Raw genomic sequence first — 22,920 nt, 5'->3', positions numbered from 1 at the left:
CCTTGCACCTTAGAGCCTGCTTCCCTATGTACTGTAAATAGTCATGGAACACTGGTCACTTTAATAATGTTTACATACTGTTTTATCCACTTCATATGTATATTCCTGTCAAGTCCTATCCTATTGTACAATGTGTACTTTAACAACTCACCTGAAGACCTCTTTAAGTTGTTTGACCTTGTTGTCAGGGTACTTCTTGGTGCTGGCATCATCAAGGAAAGCTCGGGCATATGCGAGGGGACCAGCATTTACCTATAGATTAAAGGAACATTTATTTTAGATTCTCAAGTTGAGGGATGTCTTTACCATACAGAACAAGTTGAGGGATATATTTACCATACAGAACAAGTTGAGGGATATATTTACCATACAGAACAAGTTGAGGGATGTCTTTACCATACAGAACAAGTTGAGGGATATATTTACCATACAGAACAAGTTGAGGGATGTCTTTACCATACAGAACAAGTTGAGGGATATATTTACCATACAGAACAAGTTGAGGGATGTCTTTACCATACAGAACAAGTTGAGGGATATATTTACCATACAGAACAAGTTGAGGGATATATTTACCATACAGAACAAGTTGAGGGATATATTTACCATACAGAACAAGTTGAGGGATATATTTACCATACAGAACAAGTTGGGGGATATATTTACCATACAGAACAAGTTGAGGGATATATTTACCATACAGAACAAGTTGAGGGATATATTTACCATACAGAACAAGTTGAGGGATATATTTACCATACAGAACAAGTTGAGGGATATATTTACCATACAGAACAAGTTGAGGGATATATTTACCATACAGAACAAGTTGAGGGATATATTTACCATACAGAACAAGTTGAGGGATATATTTACCATACAGAACAAGTTGAGGGATATATTTACCATACAGAACAAGTTGAGGGATATATTTACCATACAGAACAAGTTGAGGGATATATTTACCATACAGAACAAGTTGAGGGATATATTTACCATACAGAACAAGTTGGGGGATATATTTACAATACAGAACAAGTTGGGGGATATATTTACCATACAGAACAAGTTGAGGGATATATTTACCATACAGAACAAGTTGAGGGATATATTTACCATACAGAACAAGTTGAGGGATATATTTACCATACAGAACAAGTTGAGGGATATATTTACCATACAGAACAAGTTGAGGGATATATTTACCATACAGAACAAGTTGAGGGATATATTTACCATACAGAACAAGTTGAGGGATATATTTACCATACAGAACAAGTTGAGGGATATATTTACCATACAGAACAAGTTGAGGGATATATTTACCATACAGAACAAGTTGAGGGATATATTTACCATACAGAACAAGTTGAGGGATATATTTACCATACAGAACAAGTTGAGGGATATATTTACCATACAGAACAAGTTGAGGGATATATTTACCATACAGAACAAGTTGGGGGATATATTTACAATACAGAACAAGTTGGGGATATATCTACCATACAGAACAAGTATATTTTACCATACAGAACAAGTTGAGGGGATATATTTACCATACAGAACAAGTTGGGGGATATATTTACCATACAGAACAAGTTGGGGGATATATTTACCATACAGAACAAGTTGGGGGATATATTTACAATACAGAACAAGTTGGGGGATATATTTACCATACAGAACAAGTTGGGGGATATATTTACCATACAGAACAAGTTGAGGGATATATTTACCATACAGAACAAGTTGGGGGATATATTTACCATACAGAACAAGTTGAGGGATATATTTACCATACAGAACAAGTTGGGGGATATATTTACAATACAGAACAAGTTGGGGGATATATTTACCATACAGAACAAGTTGAGGGATATATTTACCATACAGAACAAGTTGAGGGATATATTTACCATACAGAACAAGTTGAGGGATATATTTATCATATCGAACATCTATTGAATAAAATAGTTGAATGGGTAAAAAAGTGTCTGTGGTTTGTGAGGACAGAGGATGTGGTTTGTGAGGATATATTTACCAGACAGAACAAGTTGGTTTGTGAGGGATATGTTTTGTGAGGATACAGAATGTGGTTTGTAGGGGAGGATGTTTTGTGACCATACAGAACAAGGTTTGTGAGGGATATATTTATAAGGATGGAACATCTATTTGTGAGGATAAAATGTGGTTTGTGAGGACAGAGGATGTGGTTTGTAAGGATGGAGGATGTGGTTTGTGAGGATAGAGGATGTGGTTTGTGAGGACAGAGGATGTGGTTTGTGAGGATGGAGGATGTGGTTTGTGAGGATAGAGAATGTGGTTTGTGAGGATAGAGGATGTGGTTTGTGAGGATAGAGGATGTGGTTTGTGAGGATAGAGGATGTGGTTTGTGAGGACAGAGGATGTGGTTTGTAAGGATGGAGGATGTGGTTTGTGAGGATAGAGGATGTGGTTTGTGAGGATAGAGGATGTGGTTTGTGAGGACAGAGGATGTGGTTTGTGAGGATAGAGGATGTGGTTTGTGAGGACAGAGGATGTGGTTTGTGAGGACAGAGGATGTTGTTTGTGAGGATAGAGGATGTGGTTTGTGAGGATAGAGAATGTGGTTTGTGAGGATAGAGAATGTGGTTTGTGAGGACGGAGGATGTGGTTTATAAGGATGGAGGATGTGGTTTGTGAGGACAGAGGATGTGGTTTGTAAGGACGGAGGATGTGGTTTGTGAGGACGGAGGATGTGGTTTGTGAGGACAGAGGATGTGGTTTGTGAGGACAGAGGATGTGGTTTGTGAGGACGGAGGATGTGGTTTGTGAGGATAGAGGATGTGGTTTGTGAGGACAGAGGATGTGGTTTGTAAGGACGGAGGATGTGGTTTGTGAGGACGGAGGGTGTGGTTTGTGAGGACAGAGGATGTGGATGTGAGGACAGAGGATGTGGTTTGTGAGGACGGAGGATGTGGTTTGTAAGGACGGAGGATGTGGTTTGTGAGGACAGAGGATGTGGTTTGTAAGGACAGAGGATGTGGTTTGTGAGGACGGAGGATGTGGTTTGTGAGGACGGAGGATGTGGTTTGTGAGGACGGAGGATGTGGTTTGTGAGGACGGAGGATGTGGTTTGTGAGGACGGAGGATGTGGTTTGTGAGGACGGAGGATGTGGTTTGTGAGGATAGAGGATGTGGTTTGTGAGGACAGAGGATGTGGTTTGTGAGGACAGAGGATGAGGACAGATGTGGTTTGTGAGGACGGAGGATGTGGTTTGTAAGGATGGAGGATGTGGTTTGAGGACGGAGGATGTGGTTTGTGAGGATAGAGAATGTGGTTTGTGAGGACAGAGGATGTGGTTTGTGAGGACAGAGGATGTGGTTTGTGAGGACAGATGATGTGGTTTGTGAGGACGGAGGGTGTGGTTTGTGAGGAAGGAGGATGTGGTTTGTGAGGACAGAGGATGTGGTTTGTAAGGACGGAGGATGTGGTTTGTGAGGATAGAGGATGTGGTTTGTGAGGATAGAGGATGTGGTTTGTGAGGAAGGAGGATGTGGTTTGTGAGGACAGAGGATGTGGTTTGTGAGGACAGAGGATGTGGTTTGTGAGGATAGAGAATGTGGTTTGTGAGGACAGAGGATGTGGTTTGTGAGGACAGAGGATGTGGTTTGTAAGGACGGTGGATGTGGTTTGTGAGGACAGAGGATGTGGTTTGTGAGGACAGAGGATGTGGTTTGTGAGGACGGAGGATGTGGTTTGTGAGGACAGAGGATGTGGTTTGTGAGGACAGAGGATGTGGTTTGTGAGGACAGAGGATGTGGTTTGTGAGGACAGAGGATGTGGTTTGTGAGGACAGAGGATGTGGTTTGTGAGGACAGAGGATGTGGTTTGTGAGGACAGAGGTCTGCACCTGGACACTAATGCTGCCCTGTAATTTCAGCTGCAGGCGGATCATGTCCACCTCGTTGGTGGCAACTAGCTGTCTTAGCTCGGTCAACCTCTTGCTCATCTCGTCTATAGCCACCTCTATGGGGTTCAGGTCTGTGTGGTGCTGGTACATCACCGCAATACGCTTCTTCACATAGGGGAAACAGTGGGTTGCTATGAGAGAGAGATTGAGAGAGAGAATGAGAGAGAGAGAGAGAGAGAGAGAGAGTGAGAGACAGAGAGAGTGAGAGAGAGAGAGTGAGAGAGAGAATGAGAGAGAGAGAGAGTGAGAGAGAGAATGAGAGAGAGAGAGAGAGAGAGATTGAGAGAGAATGAGAGAGAGAATGAGAGAGAGAAAGAGAATGAGAGAGAGAATGAGAGAGAGAGATAATGAGAGAGAGATAATGAGAGAGAGAAAGAGAGAATGAGAGAGAGAATGAGAGAGAGAGAGATGAGAGAGAGAGAGAGAATGAGAGAGAGAATGAGAGAGAGAGAGAGATAGAGAATGAGAGAGAGAATGAGAGAGAGAGAGAATGAGAGAGAGAATGAGAGAGAGAATGAGAGAGAGAGAGAATGAGAGAGAATGAGAGAGAATGAGAGAGAATGAGAGAGAGAGAGAATGAGAGAGAAGAGAGAGAGAGAGAGAGAGAGAATGAGAGAGAGAGAGAGAGAGAGAATGAGAGAGAGAGAGAGAGAGAATGAGAGAGAGACAGAGAGAGACAGAGAGAGAGAGAGAGAGAGAGAGAGAGAGACAGAGAGAGAGAGAGAGAGAGAGAGAGAGAGAGAGAGAGAGAGAGAGAGAGAGAGAGAGAGAGAGAGAGAGAGAGAGAGAGAGAGAGAGAGAGAGAGAGACAGAGAGAGAGAGAGACAGAGAGAGAGAGAGACAGAGAGAGAGAGACAGAGAGAGAGAGACAGAGAGAGAGAGAGAGAGAGAGAGAGAGAGAGAGAGAGAGAGAGAGAGAGAGAGAGAATGAGAGAGAGAATGAGAGAGAGAGAGAGAGAATGAATACATTAACGTGGTTTTGCTTACGTCACCGTATTTGACCCACAAGAACTCCTTACCCACACGTGCATTTCTTAGGTGTTCAGACAGATGTGTGTTCCCAAGCAGCTTTATAGTGTGAAACTCATTCACTCAATAAATACCTTTGAGGTAAGGCAGCCCTATCAGTTAATGAAGATAAAGGTTGCACTATGGGATATTTCACACTGTAAAACAAAATAAAACACAACCAATTAGGATGAAGAAGGATTCTAAACAAAGAGCTGACATACAGGGCGGCAGGGTGGTTAGAGCATCGGACTAGTAACCGAAAGGTTGCAAGTTCAAATCCCTGAGCTGACAAGGTACAAATCTGTCATTCTGCCCCTGAACAGGCAGTTAACCCACTGTTCCTAGACCGTCATTGAAAATAAGAATGTGTTCTTAACTGACTTGCCTAGTTAAATAAAAGGTTTAAAAAAATATATGTATAAAAAAATACTCTGCACCCAAATGCAATATTTCCATAATTACACAGGACCTTTCCTAATATGACAGTGAGAAAGATACAGGTATGCCGGCACGAGCAAAGGTATTCTATGGGAATGAGGTAAATACTGTAGATATATGACATGTTTAACATCAGTATTCCCATGTGAGTGGATTTGTGTGGACTGATGGGTTTTGATACGGTTGTCTGCTCAGAAGCTGGTTCCCATGGACTTCACATACAGTATCTGTAGATTGTCTGAAGTCCCTCCCCCTTTTTCCAGCTACTCGTAGGGAGTGTTCTAAGCAGTATGCACGGATCATGTTAGTTTGAGTGATAAGGAACCTGTCTGATATTTGTGTCTCGTTGTTTTCAGTGAGATGAGTCATCTGGAGGTTCGTCCCAATCTGTGTCTCTAAAGGGAAATCATATCTTAAATTCACAGATTTTGTCAGAACTTCTCTACATTCATGAACAGCAGAAGGAGAGGTCTAGCTACAGTATGGGGTCTCTACTGTGAACACATTGACCCTATGATTCACATGAAGTACTGTGGAACCTACTGGTCAGGATGGTCCTGCGTTTATACTGCTCCTCCACCCCACCCTGCTTCTTCCCCAACACAGTGAAGGGCATCTCGAAGTCAAAGCGCCTGATGTTGTGGCTCTTCTCAAAGTCTGTCTTCCGGTCCATCAGCTCCTTCTCTTCCAGGAACGGGGTAACGTGGGTCACCTGGATGTAGGCGTACTTAGAGTCCAGATCTTTAGGGTTGATCTGAATGGGACGCATAACAGCAAGGACCAATCAGAACCATGGAAACCCAGAATAAATGGTAAAATACATACTAAGAGTAAAGTTCGACTCTTACCCTCCCAGAGTCCTGAATCATCTTGACATTCTCCGGGCCGAACTTGTCAGAGTAGAGCTTGAGTAGCCTCTGAGATATCTCTGACAGTGGGGTGAATTTGGGTTCTTTGTAGATGTACTCCTTACCATCTTCATCCTCAAAGAATCCCTAGGAGGAAGCCAACATTACACACTATGGTTATAGTACATAGAGAACTAGAGAGGGTTAGAGAATAGGGTTAGGGGTTAGGGGTAGATAATAGGGTTAGGGGTTAGGGGTAGAGAATAGGGTTAGGGGTAGAGAATAGGGTTAGGGGTAGAGAATAGGGTTAGGGGTAGAGAATAGGGTTAGGGGTAGAGAATAGGGTTAGGGGTAGAGAATAGGGTTAGGGTTAGAGAATAAGGTTAGGGTTAGAGAATAAGGTTAGGGTTAGGGGTTAGGGTTAGGGGTTAGGGTTAGAGAATAGGGTTAGGGGTAGAGAATAGGGTTAGGGAATAGGGTTAGGGTTAGAGAATAGGGTTGGGGTAGAGAATAGGGTTAGGGTTAGAGAATAGGGTTAGGGTTAAAGTATAGGTTTAGGGTTAGAGTATAGGTTTAGGGTTAGAGTATAGGTTTAGGGTTAGAGTATAGGTTTAGGGTTAGAGAATAGGGTTAGGGGTAGAGAATAGGGTTAGGGGTTAGAGAATAGGTTTAGGGTTAGAGAATAGGGTTAAGGGTAGAGAATAGGGTTAGGGTTAGAGAATAGGGTTAGGGGTTAGGGTTAGATAATAGGGTTAGGGGTAGAGAATAGGGTTTAGGGGTTAGGGGTAGAGAATAGGGTTAGGGGTTAAGAAAACAACATGAAAACACAAATGTGAAGATATTCAGGTAACAAAGACATCAAAAGTAGTATGAACACCTAAAACAATGAGCACAACAACAGAAGTGAAGAGCTACGGCACTATAATCCTGAACCCAAGAGCAAGAAATATTCCCAAAATACATATTCCCAAAAGCACAGAAACAAACAACAGAACTGGTCTAGGAACAGTGCTATGGGACCAATAAATAGGATGAATGTAGAGAATTGAATTTCACTCCATCAAAGGGTCTACATTATTTATACCCCCCCAAAAACAACAATAAAAATGACCTTAACACTGTAGATGAATGGGGTAGTAGCCACCAGCTAGATGACTGGAAACATTTACCCAGTAAGACATGAAATCCTACCCTTAAACCTTGACTAATATAGCCTATTGTTGTCAGGGCAACACTGAGCCAGGCAGTAGTAGAGGGTGCCGAGATGGATAAGATAGCTAGGAGGAGGTAATGAAACGGTGATGGACACATACCAGTAATACCACTGACTACTATCCCAGACCACAATCATAAGCCTTAAGCTTCAATGCAGTGCATTCACCAGAGTCATCACTTCCTCATTCATTTACCTCAGTCTCAGAGTCAGTAAACTGGTACTGCTACGGAGTTGTAAGGTAGAGCAACAGAAAACAAAATCAGAGTTATTCCAACACCACCCAGGCTACAACTATAGCAGATAAGCATTCACACCATAACACCACAAACAGAAAGAACACAGAGGCAGAAGGAACATGGTTCTGGGAAGGTTATCCAGTCCAACAAAGCAAACTGTCAAAAGCAACTAGTTAACACACTGAAAGACAAGGAAGAACCAGGTGTCAGAAGACTTAGGTGAAAATGACATCTAAAAATGGAAGCGATAAAAGCCAAATTCAGTGGATTTACTCCATTGACTCAGCAACATGCATTGCTGTTGTGAAAAGTAAAACAAGTAGGTGGAAGGTAGTGGTGAGTTAATGTAACTGCTAAGAGCTTTAAGCAGCACACTAGTGGCTGAAACATGTCATGGATTACAGCAGCGTCACACTAGTGGCTGAAACGTGTCATGGATTACAGCAGCGTCACACTAGTGGCTGAAACGTGTCATGGATTACAGCAGCGTCACACTAGTGGCTGAAACGTGTCATGGATTACAGCAGCGTCACACTAGTGGCTGAAACGTGTCATGGATTACAGCAGCGTCACACTAGTGGCTGAAACATGTCATGGATTACAGCAGCGTCACACTAGTGGCTGAAACGTGTCATGGATTACAGCAGCGTCACACTAGTGGCTGAAACATGTCATGGATTACAGCAGCGTCACACTAGTGGTTGAAACATGTCATGGATTACAGCAGCAGCACCTCACACAGATCTAGGCTGCTCATGAAAGTGAGCAGAACTTGCAGAACTTACCGCTGCCTTTAAAGAGGATGAAAAGCAGGGAAAAAAGGCATTAGAATGAGTAATAAAAGACCACGTGATGTGATCATGCTTTTATCAATCAAAAAGCGTCCAGCAGCTCCCATGCTCAAATCAAGATGTCCACCGTTTTGATATAGGGCACTTGGAGACGTGTTCTAAATCAATTTTGCAATTTGTGTATGAATTAATCTTTAAAAAAATACAAAATATATAATGTCTACAATATCTAATACCTGTATAACGTACTGGAAAGAGCAAAGCAATAGTATAATGGGAAAAGGGAAACAACTTGTTTGATCTCCAATGCACTGTTTTTTTGTTGTACGACAGCCTACCATCAGATGTCAATCATTATCTTACCTGGCCAAAGAAAGCCACTCTGAAGTAGGTTCCCAGCAGCCTCTTGCCCGTGTGCATGACCTCTGTCACTTTGATGTAGGCCCGATGGAGTGTGTCATACAGGTGAGACAGTTTCTATGGAAATGAGAAACACACAAACACATTGATAAGAATCTGTGTCTTTATCCATGTTTGGGAGCATTGAGACATTATCGTTGGGCACCATCACATAGACAGTGACATCAGCGGGAGTTGAGCTCCATGACATAGACAGTGACATCAGAAGGAGTTGAGCCTCATGACATAGATGGTGACATCAGAAGGAGTTGGGCCCCATGACATAGACAGTGACATCAGAGGCCCCGCGATATGCAACTTTTCAGGGAAGTCAGGAACCAATACATGCAGTCAGTCAGGAAAGCAAAGGCCAGCTTTTTCAAACAGAAATGTGCATCCTGTAGCTCTAACTCCAAAAAGAGTTGGGACACTGTAAAGTCCATGGAGAATAAGAGCACCTCCTCTCAGTTGCCCACTACACTGAGGCTAAGAAACACTGTCACCACCGATAAATCTTAATCTAAATACTTATTTTCCACCATAATTTGCAAATAAATGAATTACAATTTCTACCATGTGATTTTTTTTCTCATTTTGTCTGTCATAGTTAAAGTGTACCTATGATGAAAATTACAGGCCTCTCATCTTTTTAAGTGGAAGAACTTGCACAATTGGTGGCTGACTAAATACTTTTTTACCCCAATGTATACCACCCACCACTGCGACCTGTATGCTCTAGTCGGCTGGCCCTCACTACATATTTGTCGCCAGACCCACTGTCTCCAGGTCATCTATAAGTCTATGCTAGGTAAAACTCCGCCTTATCTCAGCTCACTGGTCACGATAACAACACCCACCCGTAGCACGCGCTCCAGCAGGTATATCTCACTGGTCACCCCAAAGCCAACACCTCTTTTGGCCGCCTTCCCTTCCAGTTCTCTGCTGCCAATGACTGGAACGAACTGCAAAAATCGCTGAAGCTGGAGACTTACTTTAAACATCAGCTATCTGAGCAGCTAACCGATCGCTGCAGCAATACATAGCCCATCCAAACTACCTACCTCATTCCCATTTTGTTTTTATTTAGTTTTCTGCTCTTTTGCACACCAGTATTTCTACTTGCACATCACCATCTGCTCATCTATCATTCCAGTGTTAATTTGCTAAATTGTAATTACTTCGCGACCATGGCCTATTTATTGCCTTACCTCCTCACGCCATTTGCACACACTGTGTATAGACTCTTTTTTTCTATTGTGTTAATGACTGTATTCCATGTGTAACTCTGTGTTGTTTGTTTCGCACTGCTTTGCTTTATCTTGGCCATGTCGCAGTTGTAAATGAGAACTTGTTCTCAACTAGCTTACCTGGTTAAATAAAGGTGAAATATTTTTATTTTTTTAATGACATAGCAAGTGACATCAGAGGGAGTTGATCCCAATGATATAGACAGTGACATCAGCTAGAGTTGAGCCCCATTTATTTTTATATTACTAGGCAAGTCAGTTAAGAACAAATTCTTATTTTCAATGACGGCCTAGGAACAGTGGGTTAACTGCCTGTTCAGGGGCAGAACGACAGATTTGTACCTTGTCAGCTCAGGGATTTGAACTTGCAACCTTTCGGTTACTAGGTCCAACGCTCTAACCACTAGGCTACCCTGCCGCCCCATGACATAGAGAGCGACATCAGATAGAGTTGAGCCCCAGGACATGAAGAGTGACATCAGAGGCTGCAGGTCTGCTGCTGTACCTCAAAATCCCTCCCCTGTTCGTAGATGGGGATGATGAGCTTGTAGACGTCTGAGATGAGCTCATAGCGCTCAGCCTTCCACAGGCCATCAGCACACTCTTCCAACAGCTCCATCAGGACATCCTGTATGGGAGAGAGGGACAGATAAAACACTGCTGTCATACCGTGTCCACACGACGAAGATCTGACTATGGATGACACACACACCATGGCTTAATTTCAAAGCTTTTATGAAGGTTAGTGCAAAAGCAGTGGAAGAGTTATGAACACTAAATACCTAATTGTCCTTGACGCAACACAAGCTAGTGTCCTTGACGCAACACAAGCTAGTGTCCTTGACGCAACACAAGCTAGTGTCCTTGACGCAACACAAGCTAGTGTCCTCGACGCAACGCAAGCTAGTGTCCTCGATGCAACGCAAGCTAGTGTCCTCGATGCAACGCAAGCTAGTGTCCTTGATGCAACGCAAGCTAGTGTCCTTGATGCAACGCAAGCTAGTGTCCTTGATGCAACGCAAGCTAGTGTCCTTGATGCAACGCAAGCTAGTGTCCTTGATGCAACGCAAGCTAGTGTCCTTGATGCAACGCAAGCTAGTGTCCTTGATGCAACGCAAGCTAGTGTCCTTGATGCAACACAAGCTAGTGTCCTTGATGCAACACAAGCTAGTGTCCTTGATGCAACGCAAGCGAGTGTCCTTGATGCAACGCAAGCTAGTGTCCTTGATGCAACACAAGCTAGTGTCCTTGATGCAACACAAGCTAGTGTCCTTGATGCAACACAACATGAAGAGTTGTATAACTCCACTGACATTGTGTATAAATAATGAGGATATGGGTGAACAAGAGATGAAAATGGGATAATTTGATGTGGAATTGGTTACATGTTGTTCTGTGAGCGTTTTTTTGCTTTACACGTTGCTGGATAGTGTGGAGCAGAGCTGATTCACTGATAACATCTCTACAAGGTAGATGCCTGGTTATCTCCATGAGACTGAAAACTCCACAATTTCAAATCAAATTGTATTTGTCACATGCGTTGAATACAACAGGTGTAGACTCTACTTACAAGACCTGAAATTCTTACTTACAAGCCCTTAACCAACAATGCAGTTTTAAGAAAAATACCTCACCCCCAAATAAATAAAAGTACCAAATAATTAGTAATTAATAAATAATTAAAGAGCAGCAGTAAAATAACAATAGCAAGGCTATATACAGGTGGTACCGGTACAGAGTCAATGTGCGGGGACACCAGCCAGTCGAGGCAATATGTACACGCAGTTAAAGTGGCTATGCGTAGATAATAAACAGAGAGTAGCGGCAGCGCTAAAGAGGGGGAAGGGGGGGGGCAATGTAAATAATCTGGGTAGCCCTTTGATTAGGAGGGTGAGGGGGGAAATGTAAATAATCTAGGTAGCCCTTTGATTAGCGGTTCAGGAGTGCTGGAGAGAAGCCAAGGAGATAAACTGAGCATAAAATAAGCTAATCCTGCTAAGGATTTTACAGTATTTTCCCTGTAAAAAACAAACAAATTATTGGGCAATGTTTAGATGACCCCTTTAGAAACAGAACCATTTTAACCACATTCTTGCCTGAGTAATACCTTTTATACCTCTCATGCCGAAGACGAGCGGTAGCAGTGGTGTGCAGATATGGGTGGCCGTCTATTTTAATAAATCCATTGGGAATATACGCCATCAAAAATACATCTATTATGTATTTGTTTAGGCAGGTCCTAAGAAGCATTATAAGACAAATAGAAACAAGGCAGGCCACCTTTCATCTCTGTCCTAACTTCAATCCACTTCGTTAGGGAGCAGGCGTTGGGTCTTTCATTCATCATGATCCCCATAGAAAATAATAGCAATCCTATTGTCAGAAGCATGTGAGTCTACTGTTCATATTTCACAACCTCCGTGGGCTTTTGGAGTTGTCTATATACGATAGAGCAAAATAATAGGCCTGCACTTGATTTAGACTACATTATAGCATGCTAAATGTTTATGATCTGTGATAGATGAACACTTGATTTAGACTACATTATAGCATGCTAAATGTTTATGATCTGTGATAGATGAACACTTGATTTAGACTACATTATAGCATGCTAAATGTTTATGATCAGTGATAGATGAACACTGATTTAGACTACATTACAGCATGCTAAATGTTTATGATCAGTGATAGATGAGCAAACGAATAGATGAGATACCATCTCCACTTATTCGCCCAGACAGAAACCAATTAAACCAAATAGCCTATAAAGATGGAGATTCAGTGAAACAAAACCACATTGATTGGTTATCAGACAAGTCAGTGAAGTCACAGGCTTTTGGTAGTGAGTAGGCCTATTGGCTACTCAGTGACAGTGAGTGAAAAGCTACATAATCCACTTGTTAAACTACATAACATAGCAAAATGTTTTAATAAATGAGTCAACTAGACACAGTGGGGACATTCAGGGCAGGTGGGGCAGAGCACCACCTGTTTCGAGCCCCACCTGTTTAGGATTTGCTGCCTGTTTTGAATGTTATTTTGGCATTAATTTGTGTTATATATCAGTTTGCATACAATGTAAAAAATACATTTATTGACTGAATAAAGCTGCATACAAGCATTCTCTTTATTGCTTTCTTGACTACTGCAGCTTCAAAATGCAGGTGTCAAATCAAATACATTTTTATTTGTCACATACACATGGTTAGCAGATGTTAATGTCAGTGTAGCGAAATGCTTGTGCTTCTAGTTCCGACAATGCAGTAATAACCAACAAGTAATCTAACTAACAATTCCAAAACTACTGTCTTATACACACAAGTGTAAGGGGATAAAGAATATGTACATAAAGATATATGAATGAGTGATGGTACAGAACGGCATAGGCAAGATGCAGTAGGTGGTATCGAGTACAGTATATACATATGATATGAGTATGTAAAAAGTGGCATAGTTAAAGTGGCTAGTGATACATGTATTACATAAAGATGCAGTAGATGATATAGAGTACAGTATATACGTATACATATGAGATGAATAATGTAGGGTATGTAAACATTATATTAGGTAGCATTGTTTAAAGTGGCTAGTGATATATTTTACATAATTTCCCATCAATTCCCATTATTAAAGTGGCTGGAGTTGAGTCAGTGTGTTGGTAGCAGCCACTCAATGTTAGTGGTTGCTGTTTAACAGTCTGATGGCCTTGAGATAGAAGCTGTTTTTCAGTCTCTCGGTCCCAGCTTTGATGCACCTGTACTGACCTCGCCTTCTGGATGATAGCGGGGTGAACAGGCAGTGGCTCGGGTGGTTGTTGTCCTTGATGATCTTTATGGCCTTCCTGTAACATCGGGTGGTGTAGGTGTCCTGGAGGGCAGGTAGTTTGCCCCCGGTGATGCGTTGTGCAGACCTCACTACCCTCTGGAGAGCCTTACGGTTGTGGGCGGAGCAGTTGCCGTACCAGGCGGTGATACAGTCCGCCAGGATGCTCTCGATTGTGCATCTGTAGAAGTTTGTGAGTGCTTTTGGTGACAAGCCGAATTTCTTCAGCCTCCTGAGGTTGTAGAGGCGCTGCTGCGCCTTCTTCACGATGCTGTCTGTGTGGGTGGACCAATTCAGTTTGTCTGTGATATGTATGCCGAGGAACTTAAAACCTACTACCCTCTCCACTACTGTTCCATCGATGTGGATAGGGGGGTGTTCCCTCTGCTGTTTCCTGAAGTCCACAATCATCTCCTTAGTTTTGTTGACGTTGAGTGTGAGGGTATTTTCCTGACACCACACTCCGAGGGCCCTCACCTCCTCCCTGTAGGCCGTCTCGTTGTTGTTGGTAATCAAGCCTACCACTGTTGTGTTGTGTCGTCCGCAAACTTGATGATTGAGTTGGAGGCGTGCATGGCCACGCAGTCATGGGTGAACAGGGAGTACAGGAGAGGGCTCAGAACGCACCCTTGTGGGGCCCCAGTGTTGAGGATCAGCGGGGTGGAGATGTTGTTGCCTACCCTCACCACCTGGGGGTGGCCTGTCAGGAAGTCCAGTACCCAGATGCACAGGGCGGGGTCAAAATCCAGGGTCTCGAGCTTGATGACGAGCTTGGAGGGTACTATGGTGTTAAATGCCGAGCTGTAGTCGATGAACAGCATTCTCACATAGATATTCCTCTTGTCCAGATGGGTTAGGGCAGTGCGCAGTGTGGTTGAGATTGCATCGTCTGTGGACCTATTTGGGCGGTAAGCAAATTGGAGTGGGTCTAGGGTGTCAGGTAGGGTGGAGGTGATATGGTCCTTCACTAGTCTCTCAAAGCACTTCATGATGACAGAAGTGTGTGCTACGGGGCGGTAGTCGTTTAGCTCAGTTACCTTAGCTTTCTTGGGAACAGGAACAATGGTTGCCCTCTTGAAGCATGTGGGAACAGCAGACTGAGATAGGGATTGATTGAATATGTCCGTAAACACACCAGCCAGCTGGTCTGCGCATGCTCTGAGGGCGCGGCTGGGGATGCTGTCTGGGCCTGCAGCCTTGCGAGGGTTAACACGTTTAAATGTTTTACTCACCTCGGCTGCAGTGAAGGAGAGTCCGCATGTTTCGTTGCAGGCCGTGTCAGTGGCACTGTATTGTCCTCAAAGCGGGCAAAAAAGTTATTTAGTCTGCCTGGGAGCAAGACATCCTGGTCCTTGACTGGGGTGGTTTTCTTTTTGTAGTCCGTGATTGACTGTAGACCCTGCCACATACCTCTTGTGTCTGAGCCGTTGAATTGAGATTCTACTTTGTCTCGATACTGACGCTTAGCTTGTTTGATTGCAGCGGAGGGAATAGCTGCACTGCTTGTATTCGGTCATGTTTCCAGTCACCTTGCCCTGATTAAAAGCAGTGGTTCGCGCTTTCAGGTGTTTCAGCCTAGCTCAGTGCTTCCTGTGGTGGAGGGGCAGCCAGCGAAAATACTCTTTAGTTGCGCCATGATTGGCTCAGTGTTCTGTCACTCATGAGGACACTATGTCACCGCAGAATCTACAGTGAAAGTTAGGCAGTTCAAGCCCCCTGGGGGCTGCCATAAATGTACATTAGAAATGCCCATCCAAGAAAGCTCAAGGTCATTGGCCACAGATATAATGATGTCAAATCACGTTATATCTACCGTAGTTTTTATTGGACTGATCATGTCAACATTTTAGCTTGCAAGCTAGACAAGCAGTAATCATGAATCAAGTTGACAATCTACTGGAAAATCCTTTTCAATCCTTGTCATATGAAGAGAAATTATAGATCAAACGTATCGGTGCTCATCAGCCATTGGACATAAACATTACACAACAAGTCGGAAGTCGCAAATTCAACAATGAGTGGTTTGGAAGGAATCAGGGGCTAACTGCAAGCGTTGCGAAGCAATCACTAGCCTGCTATTGGGTGGAGTGGGTGTGTGGTCCAAGTCTGGGTTTAAGGGTCTCTTTTCCAAGCTTAAAAGGATAAACATTCAACACCATGGGCCAGAAAAGGTTGAATACATTGGCCATGCTGTCAAAACAGCATGACTTTTGCTGCGTTGAAAACAACTGGAAACTCAGACCTGGGAAATCTCAGACTTCAGTGAGTTCAAGACAACTGTGTAATCTGAAAAAACTAGCTCCGACTGGGAAAATAGGTAATCCAGCTCGGAATTCCAAGTCGGGAACTCAGGTCTCTTTCTAGAGCTCCGACTTGAAGATCACTGCCGTCATGATTCGACCATGTTTTTTTCTGAGTTCCCAATTGTCTTGAAAGCACCATAAATCCAGAGAATGCCAGACATTGATGACAAAGTCTGATGACAAAATTTGCCCACAAGAAGGACCGCCGCGCCACCTTCCTGTTCAAGTGAGCACAGTCCAAAAACGTATTGTATGTTGCTGTATAAATGATGTAATGTGGCAGGGAGATATGTATACTGTAGCTAATAAAGTAATACAATGTGTATGTTATATAGTAAGCTGTTAGTAGCCCATGTGCCTCACCCTAATAATTTGGTCCCTTACCCCTCTCAACTTGGCCTACTGTTCTGATTTGGTGGTGCACTTGTAGCCTATAACCTGTTTTAGAGAAATGTCATCATCGAATATTGTAGGAGCTTCATTGTCTGCTTATATGCCCCCTTTATTTATCCTACAATTCTGACTTGGTGTATAGGGAGATCACTAAGAACTGCCCATGACCTGAATTCTGTCGCTGTACAAAAGTGCAAAACAAATAGTTATATTGACTACGTTCTTCCAAGCTCGTTCATTAATATCTTAAGCCTCTTATCCGCTCGTTGTCCCCTTATGCCATGGTTTGTACATCTCAATTGTTAGTAGAAACCACATTTGTTTAAGCAAGTCAGCCATATCAGCTATGTTTTTTTTAAAGGAAGTAAATGAGGCTGAATGAACAGTTTCGCTGCCAGACAAGGCTTCGCTGATAGCCAGGTGTAGCAGTAGTAAGGTGTTGGGACAGCTTTATGTTGGTCCTAACATTTTGTGGCCACTGTTTTTCACCGTTATAGTGCAATTAATGTATTGTTTAGTGTTTTGTTATTTAGTGGCTTTGCTGGCATGCATCTAAAAACATTTTTTTGAGTTTGCTCCACCAAGATTTACATCCTGAAATCACCACTGAACATGGCTAAGAATAGGTTTATCAGCATAGAGTGCACCACATCATCCCATGGAATACGTCAAGGCTGCACACAGCAGAAATATCACAGAAATATTCTAGTACCTCCACACCACCTTCTACAGTCAAACAAAATATACCTGTGTAGTATCATGCTCATGAGATGAAATAATGAGATGGTGTGTACCGTATGTGTGGGACTGCAATAATGAGATGGTGTGTACTGTATGTGTGGGACTGCAATAATGAGATGGTGTGTACTGTATGTGTGGGACTGCAATAATGAGATGGGGTGTACTGTATGTGTGTGTGTGTGTGTGCGTCCGTTTCAGAGTGTTTCGAGAGTCGAGCGAGAGTCGTTCACAGCAGTCGGAGTCGACTCCAAAAGCCCTGGAGTCGTGCACCGATGAAGAGAAGTGACATGCCTTGCAGAGTTTAGAACCGGCAGGAGGATGGTCAATGGGCGCTGCCTAGCAACCATCAAGAGTTTAGAACCGGCAGGAGGATGGTTAATGGACGCTGCCTAGCAGCCATCCAGAGTTTAGAACCGGCAGGAGGATGGTTAATGGGCGCTGCCTAGCAACCATCAAGAGTTTAGAACCGGCAGGAGGATGGTTAATGGGTGCTGCCAAGCAACCATCAAGAGTTTAGAACCGGCAAGAGGATGGTTAATGGGCGCTGCCTAGCAACCATCAAGAGTTTAGAACCGGCAGGAGGATGGTTAATGGGCGCTGCCAAGCAACCATCAAGAGTTTTAAGATCGTAGTGCGTGCCAATGCCGCCTCAGCATTATGGCATTATGGCTACGTTTCATACTAAGCCGTTGTCACGAATTACTAGGAGTGGTGGGTGGAATCAGGCGCAGAGAGCAGGGTTCAGTAGATTGTCAATTTATTCTCCGGCGCACAAAAACGGTCACGCCAACACACAGGGCGCATACAATTGACCAGCCCAAACACAGGACTAAAATAGTCCGGAGAATACATACACGAAAATCACCAAATAACAGAGTAACTAAAAACAATCCCGCACAAAACAAGGGCGGGACAACCTACTATATATAAGGACGCTAATTAAACTAAAATACACACAGGTGAAACTAATAAGACAAAACCAACAGATACACGAAAAATGGATCGGTAGTGGCTAGTAGGACGGTGACGACGACCGCCAGGCACCGCGCGAACAGGCAGGGGAGCCAACTTCAGCGGAAGTTGTGACAGCCGTGGACAGAACTTTGACGAAATAAGGTTGTTAGGTGGAAATAAAAGTTTTGGCTTTGATACTGGCAATACCTTTCAGATATTTCAGATATAAGTTGGCGGTATGATGAAGGTGGCGGTATGATGAAGGTGGCGGTATGATGAAGGTGGCGGTATGATGAAGGTGGCGGTATGATGAAGGTGGCGGAAAAATGTCTTAGTGTGAAATGGATATAAGACATGTGAATGCCCCCAAAAAGGAACAAGCACCAAAACTCATTAGTTGACCGAGCAGCTGGCTTTTAGTCTCTCACCTCGTTGAAGTGGACATCCTGCATGCCCACATCCTCCATCATGGATACCTCCTCATCAATGTTGGGGGTGACCACCCGGAAGGCTGAGCAGCCCTGCTTGAACATGCCTACGGACCGTTAAGGAGACGGGGACCATCATCAATAAACCAAATAGACAGATGTTTTCTTATTTCTGTGGCCTATTAGACAGGTTCTACATTAAGGGGAAAATGTGATTTCACTCAGAACATTCTGTCATGTACAAACAGGCAAAAGGTCAGAATTGCTCTCTCATATAGTGTGCTATGATTGGACCTGCTGAGGTGATTAACCCTCTGGTGTTAAGAAGTAAAGAACACGTGTGAACTAACACTGAAACACAGATTACATAACCAAATAACAAATCTGGAATTGCCTGTATCAAGCGTTAGAGTACTGATTTAGGATCAGTTTTGCCTTTTTAGATCACATTAAATAAGAACAAATGGACAGGGAGAACCTGATCCTATATCAGCACTCCTACTCTGAGACGCAAGAACGACAGATTACATAGAAATATGTGCAATATGCACAGTATAGTATTGGAATACGTATTAATAACAAAAACAATAACTACCAATCATTTCATTAAAATCACATCGCGCTGACCATTTAATGAACCCCTTGTGAGGTCTGTATGAAAAGAGAAAATGGCACCACCAAGTGGCAATAATGAGCAACATACTGCACCTTTTCTCCGGAGATACTCGGCCACCAGTGCTGCCACGTGCACATAACACATGGCTGCCTGTGAACAACAGAGGACATCACAGATACATCAGTACGTTTTACTAGCCAGTCACATGACTTGAATTCATCATATTACATAATCACACTCCATATAGAGATTCTACCGTAACCCACTCCTTAAATAACTACACCTCAAAATAACACATCCCTCTGGCATAGGCCCATCCTCTTATACTTATACACTGTGAACCCTAGCCTGACCCCTAGCCTGACCCCTAGCCTGGTGCCGACCTTGGACAGGTCTCCATTCTTCACACTCTGACCCCTAGCCTGACCCCTAGCCTGGTGCCGATCTCGGGACAGGACTCCATTCTTCACACTCTGACCCCTAGCCTGGTACAGGTCTCCATTCTTCACACTCTGTCCCCTAGCTTGGTACAGGTCTCCATTCTTCACACTCTGTCCCCTAGCCTGGTACAGGTCTCCATTCTTCACACTCTGTCCCCTAGCCTGGTACAGGTCTCCATTCTTCACACTCTGTCCCCTAGCCTGACCCCTAGCCTGGTACAGGTCTCCATTCTTCACACTCTGACCCCTAGCCTGGTACAGACCTCGGACAGGTCTCCATTCTTCACATGGATGCGGGCCATGCTGTCCAGCCAGGTCTTGCGGAGCTCGGGCGTGCTGGCGTAGGACTTGGCTAGGCTGTACTGCAGATCCACCAGCATCTCCGGGTCCCTCTCATGCTCCTTCATCTGAGCCGTGGCCATCAGGACCGTCCGGATCCGCTTGGTCAGGTCCTTCACATCTGACGGGAAGGCTGTGTTCTGTACAGGACAATAAACAGGAAGAGTAAAGACCAGATTATTCATGTGGTCCAATGGTAACATGGAGTTTGAATGAGAATAGAGCATCCATCGGGTTCTGACCTTGATTGTCTTGTCACTGTTGGCACAGTTGTTGATGATGGACAGGGACTGCTGGAAGCGGGTTCCTCCGATACCGATGACGTCAGCAATCAGCTGACTGACGGCGATCACCACCTGAGCGAGATGGCGGAAGTTGCACACGTCTATAACACACTACTGCCCTAATCATCACGTCTATAACACACTACTCCCATAACCATCACGTCAATAACACCCTACTCCCATAACCATCACGTCAATAACACACTACTCCCATAACCATCACGTCAATAACACACTACTCCCCTAACCATCACGTCTATAACACACTACTCCCATAACCATCACGTCTATAACACACTACTGCCCTAATCATCACGTCTATAACACACTACTCCCATCACGTCTATAACACACTACTCCCATAACCATCACGTTATAAACACACTACTCCCCTAACCATCACGTTATAAACACACTACTCCCCTAACCATCACGTTATAAACACACTACTCCCCTAACCATCACGTCTATAACACACTACTCCCATAACCATCACGTCAATAACACACTACTCCCCTAACCATCACGTCTATAACACACTACTCCCATAACCATCACGTCTATAACACACTACTCCCATAACCATCACGTCAATAACACCCTACTCCCATAACCATCACGTTATAAACACACTACTGCCCTAATCATCACGTCTATAACACACTACTCCCATCACGTCTATAACACACTACTCCCATAACCATCACGTTATAAACACACTACTCCCCTAACCATCACGTCTATAACACACTACTCCCATAACCATCACGTCTATAACACACTACTCCCATAACCATCACGTCTATAACACACTACTCCCATAACCATCACGTCTATAACACACTACTCCCATAACCATCACGTCTATAACACACTACTCCCATAACCATCACCTCTATAACACACTACTCAAATAACCATCACGTCTATAACACCCTACTCCCATAACCATCACGTCTATAACACACTACTCCCATAACCATCACGTCTATAACACACTACTCCCATAACCATCACGTCTATAACACACTACTCCCATAACCATCACGTCTATAACACCCTACTCCCATAACCATCACCTCTATAACACACTACTCCCATAACCATCACGTCTATAACACACTACTCCCATAACCATCACGTCTATAACACACTACTCCCATAACCATCACGTCTATAACACACTACTCCCATAACCATCACGTCTATAACACACTACTCCCATAACCATCACGTCTATAACACACTACTCCCATAACCATCACGTCTATAACACACTACTCCCATAACCATCACGTTTATAACACACTACTCCCATAACCATCACGTCTATAACACACTACTCTCATAACCATCACATCTATAACACACTACTCCCCTAACCATCACGTCTATAACACCCTACTCCCCTAACCATCACGTCGATAACACACTACTGCCCTAACCATCACGTCTATAACACACTACTCCCCTAACCATCACGTCTATAACACCCTACTCCCATAACCATCACGTCTATAACACACTACTCCCATAACGTCTATAACACACTACTCCATAACCATCACGTCTATAACACACTACTCCCATAACCATCACGTCTATAACACACTACTCCCATAACCATCACGTCTATAACACACTACTCCCATAACCATCACGTCTATAACACCCTACTCCCCTAACCATCACGTCTATAACAAACTACTCCCATAACATCTATAACAAACTACTCCCATAACGTCTATAACACAATACTCCCATAACCATCCCGTCAATAACACACTACTCCCCTAACCATCACGTCTATAACACACTACTCCCATAACCATCACGTTATAAACACACTACTCCCATAAACATCACGTTATAAACACACTACTCCCATAACCATCACGTTATAAACACACTACTCCCATAACCATCACGTCAATAACACCCTACTCCCATAACCATCACGTCTATAACACACTACTCCCATAACCATCCCGTCTATAACACACTACTCCCATAACCATCCCGTCAATAACACACTACTCCCATAACCATCACGTCTATAACACACTACTCCCATAACCATCACGTCAATAACACACTACTCCCATAACCATCACGTCAATAACACCCTACTCCCATAACCATCACGTCTATAACACACTACTCCCATAACCATCACGTCAATAACACCCTACTCCCATAACCATCACCTCTATAACACACTACTCCCATAACCATCACGTCTATAACACACTACTCTCATAACCATCACGTCTATAACACACTACTCCCCTAACCATCACGTCTATAACACCCTACTCCCATAACCATCACGTCTATAACACACTACTCCCATAACCATCACGTCAATAACACACTACTCCCATAACCATCACGTCTATAACACCCTACTCCCGTAACCATCACGTCTATAACACCCTACTCCCATAACCATCACGTC

The 22,920-nt window shown here is 43.6% G+C and overlaps 1 protein-coding gene across 15 annotated transcripts in view; it reads right to left on the bottom strand.

Annotated features, from left to right (window-relative positions):
* The window catches only part of LOC135547680 (dedicator of cytokinesis protein 9-like), a 188,269-nt gene that overhangs the window by 3,977 nt on the left and 161,372 nt on the right, over nucleotides 1–22,920 (bottom strand). For 10 of the 15 annotated variants that reach the window (XM_064976902.1, XM_064976894.1, XM_064976906.1 and 7 more), the window contains 11 exons: nucleotides 20,421–20,534; nucleotides 20,103–20,318; nucleotides 19,492–19,549; nucleotides 18,784–18,890; nucleotides 10,648–10,770; nucleotides 8,860–8,973; nucleotides 7,663–7,692; nucleotides 6,254–6,400; nucleotides 5,949–6,159; nucleotides 3,897–4,087; nucleotides 152–252 (listed from right to left, as the gene is read on the bottom strand). In XM_064976902.1, coding sequence (XP_064832974.1) covers nucleotides 152–252; nucleotides 3,897–4,087; nucleotides 5,949–6,159; nucleotides 6,254–6,400; nucleotides 7,663–7,692; nucleotides 8,860–8,973; nucleotides 10,648–10,770; nucleotides 18,784–18,890; nucleotides 19,492–19,549; nucleotides 20,103–20,318; nucleotides 20,421–20,534 — 1,412 coding nt within the window. Of the gene's footprint in view, nucleotides 1–151; nucleotides 253–3,896; nucleotides 4,088–4,699; nucleotides 5,801–5,948; nucleotides 6,160–6,253; nucleotides 6,401–7,662; nucleotides 7,693–8,859; nucleotides 8,974–10,647; nucleotides 10,771–18,783; nucleotides 18,891–19,491; nucleotides 19,550–20,102; nucleotides 20,319–20,420; nucleotides 20,535–22,920 lie in introns of those variants that run through there. The other 5 variants (XM_064976903.1, XM_064976893.1, XM_064976898.1 and 2 more) reach the window with 2 other exon arrangements.

The sequence above is a fragment of the Oncorhynchus masou genome, chromosome 10 (genome assembly GCF_036934945.1).
Source record: "Oncorhynchus masou masou isolate Uvic2021 chromosome 10, UVic_Omas_1.1, whole genome shotgun sequence".
Classification (NCBI taxonomy): domain Eukaryota; kingdom Metazoa; phylum Chordata; class Actinopteri; order Salmoniformes; family Salmonidae; genus Oncorhynchus; species Oncorhynchus masou.
Note: the sequence above shows the minus strand (reverse complement) of the source record. Positions and strands in the feature narration are given on the sequence as shown.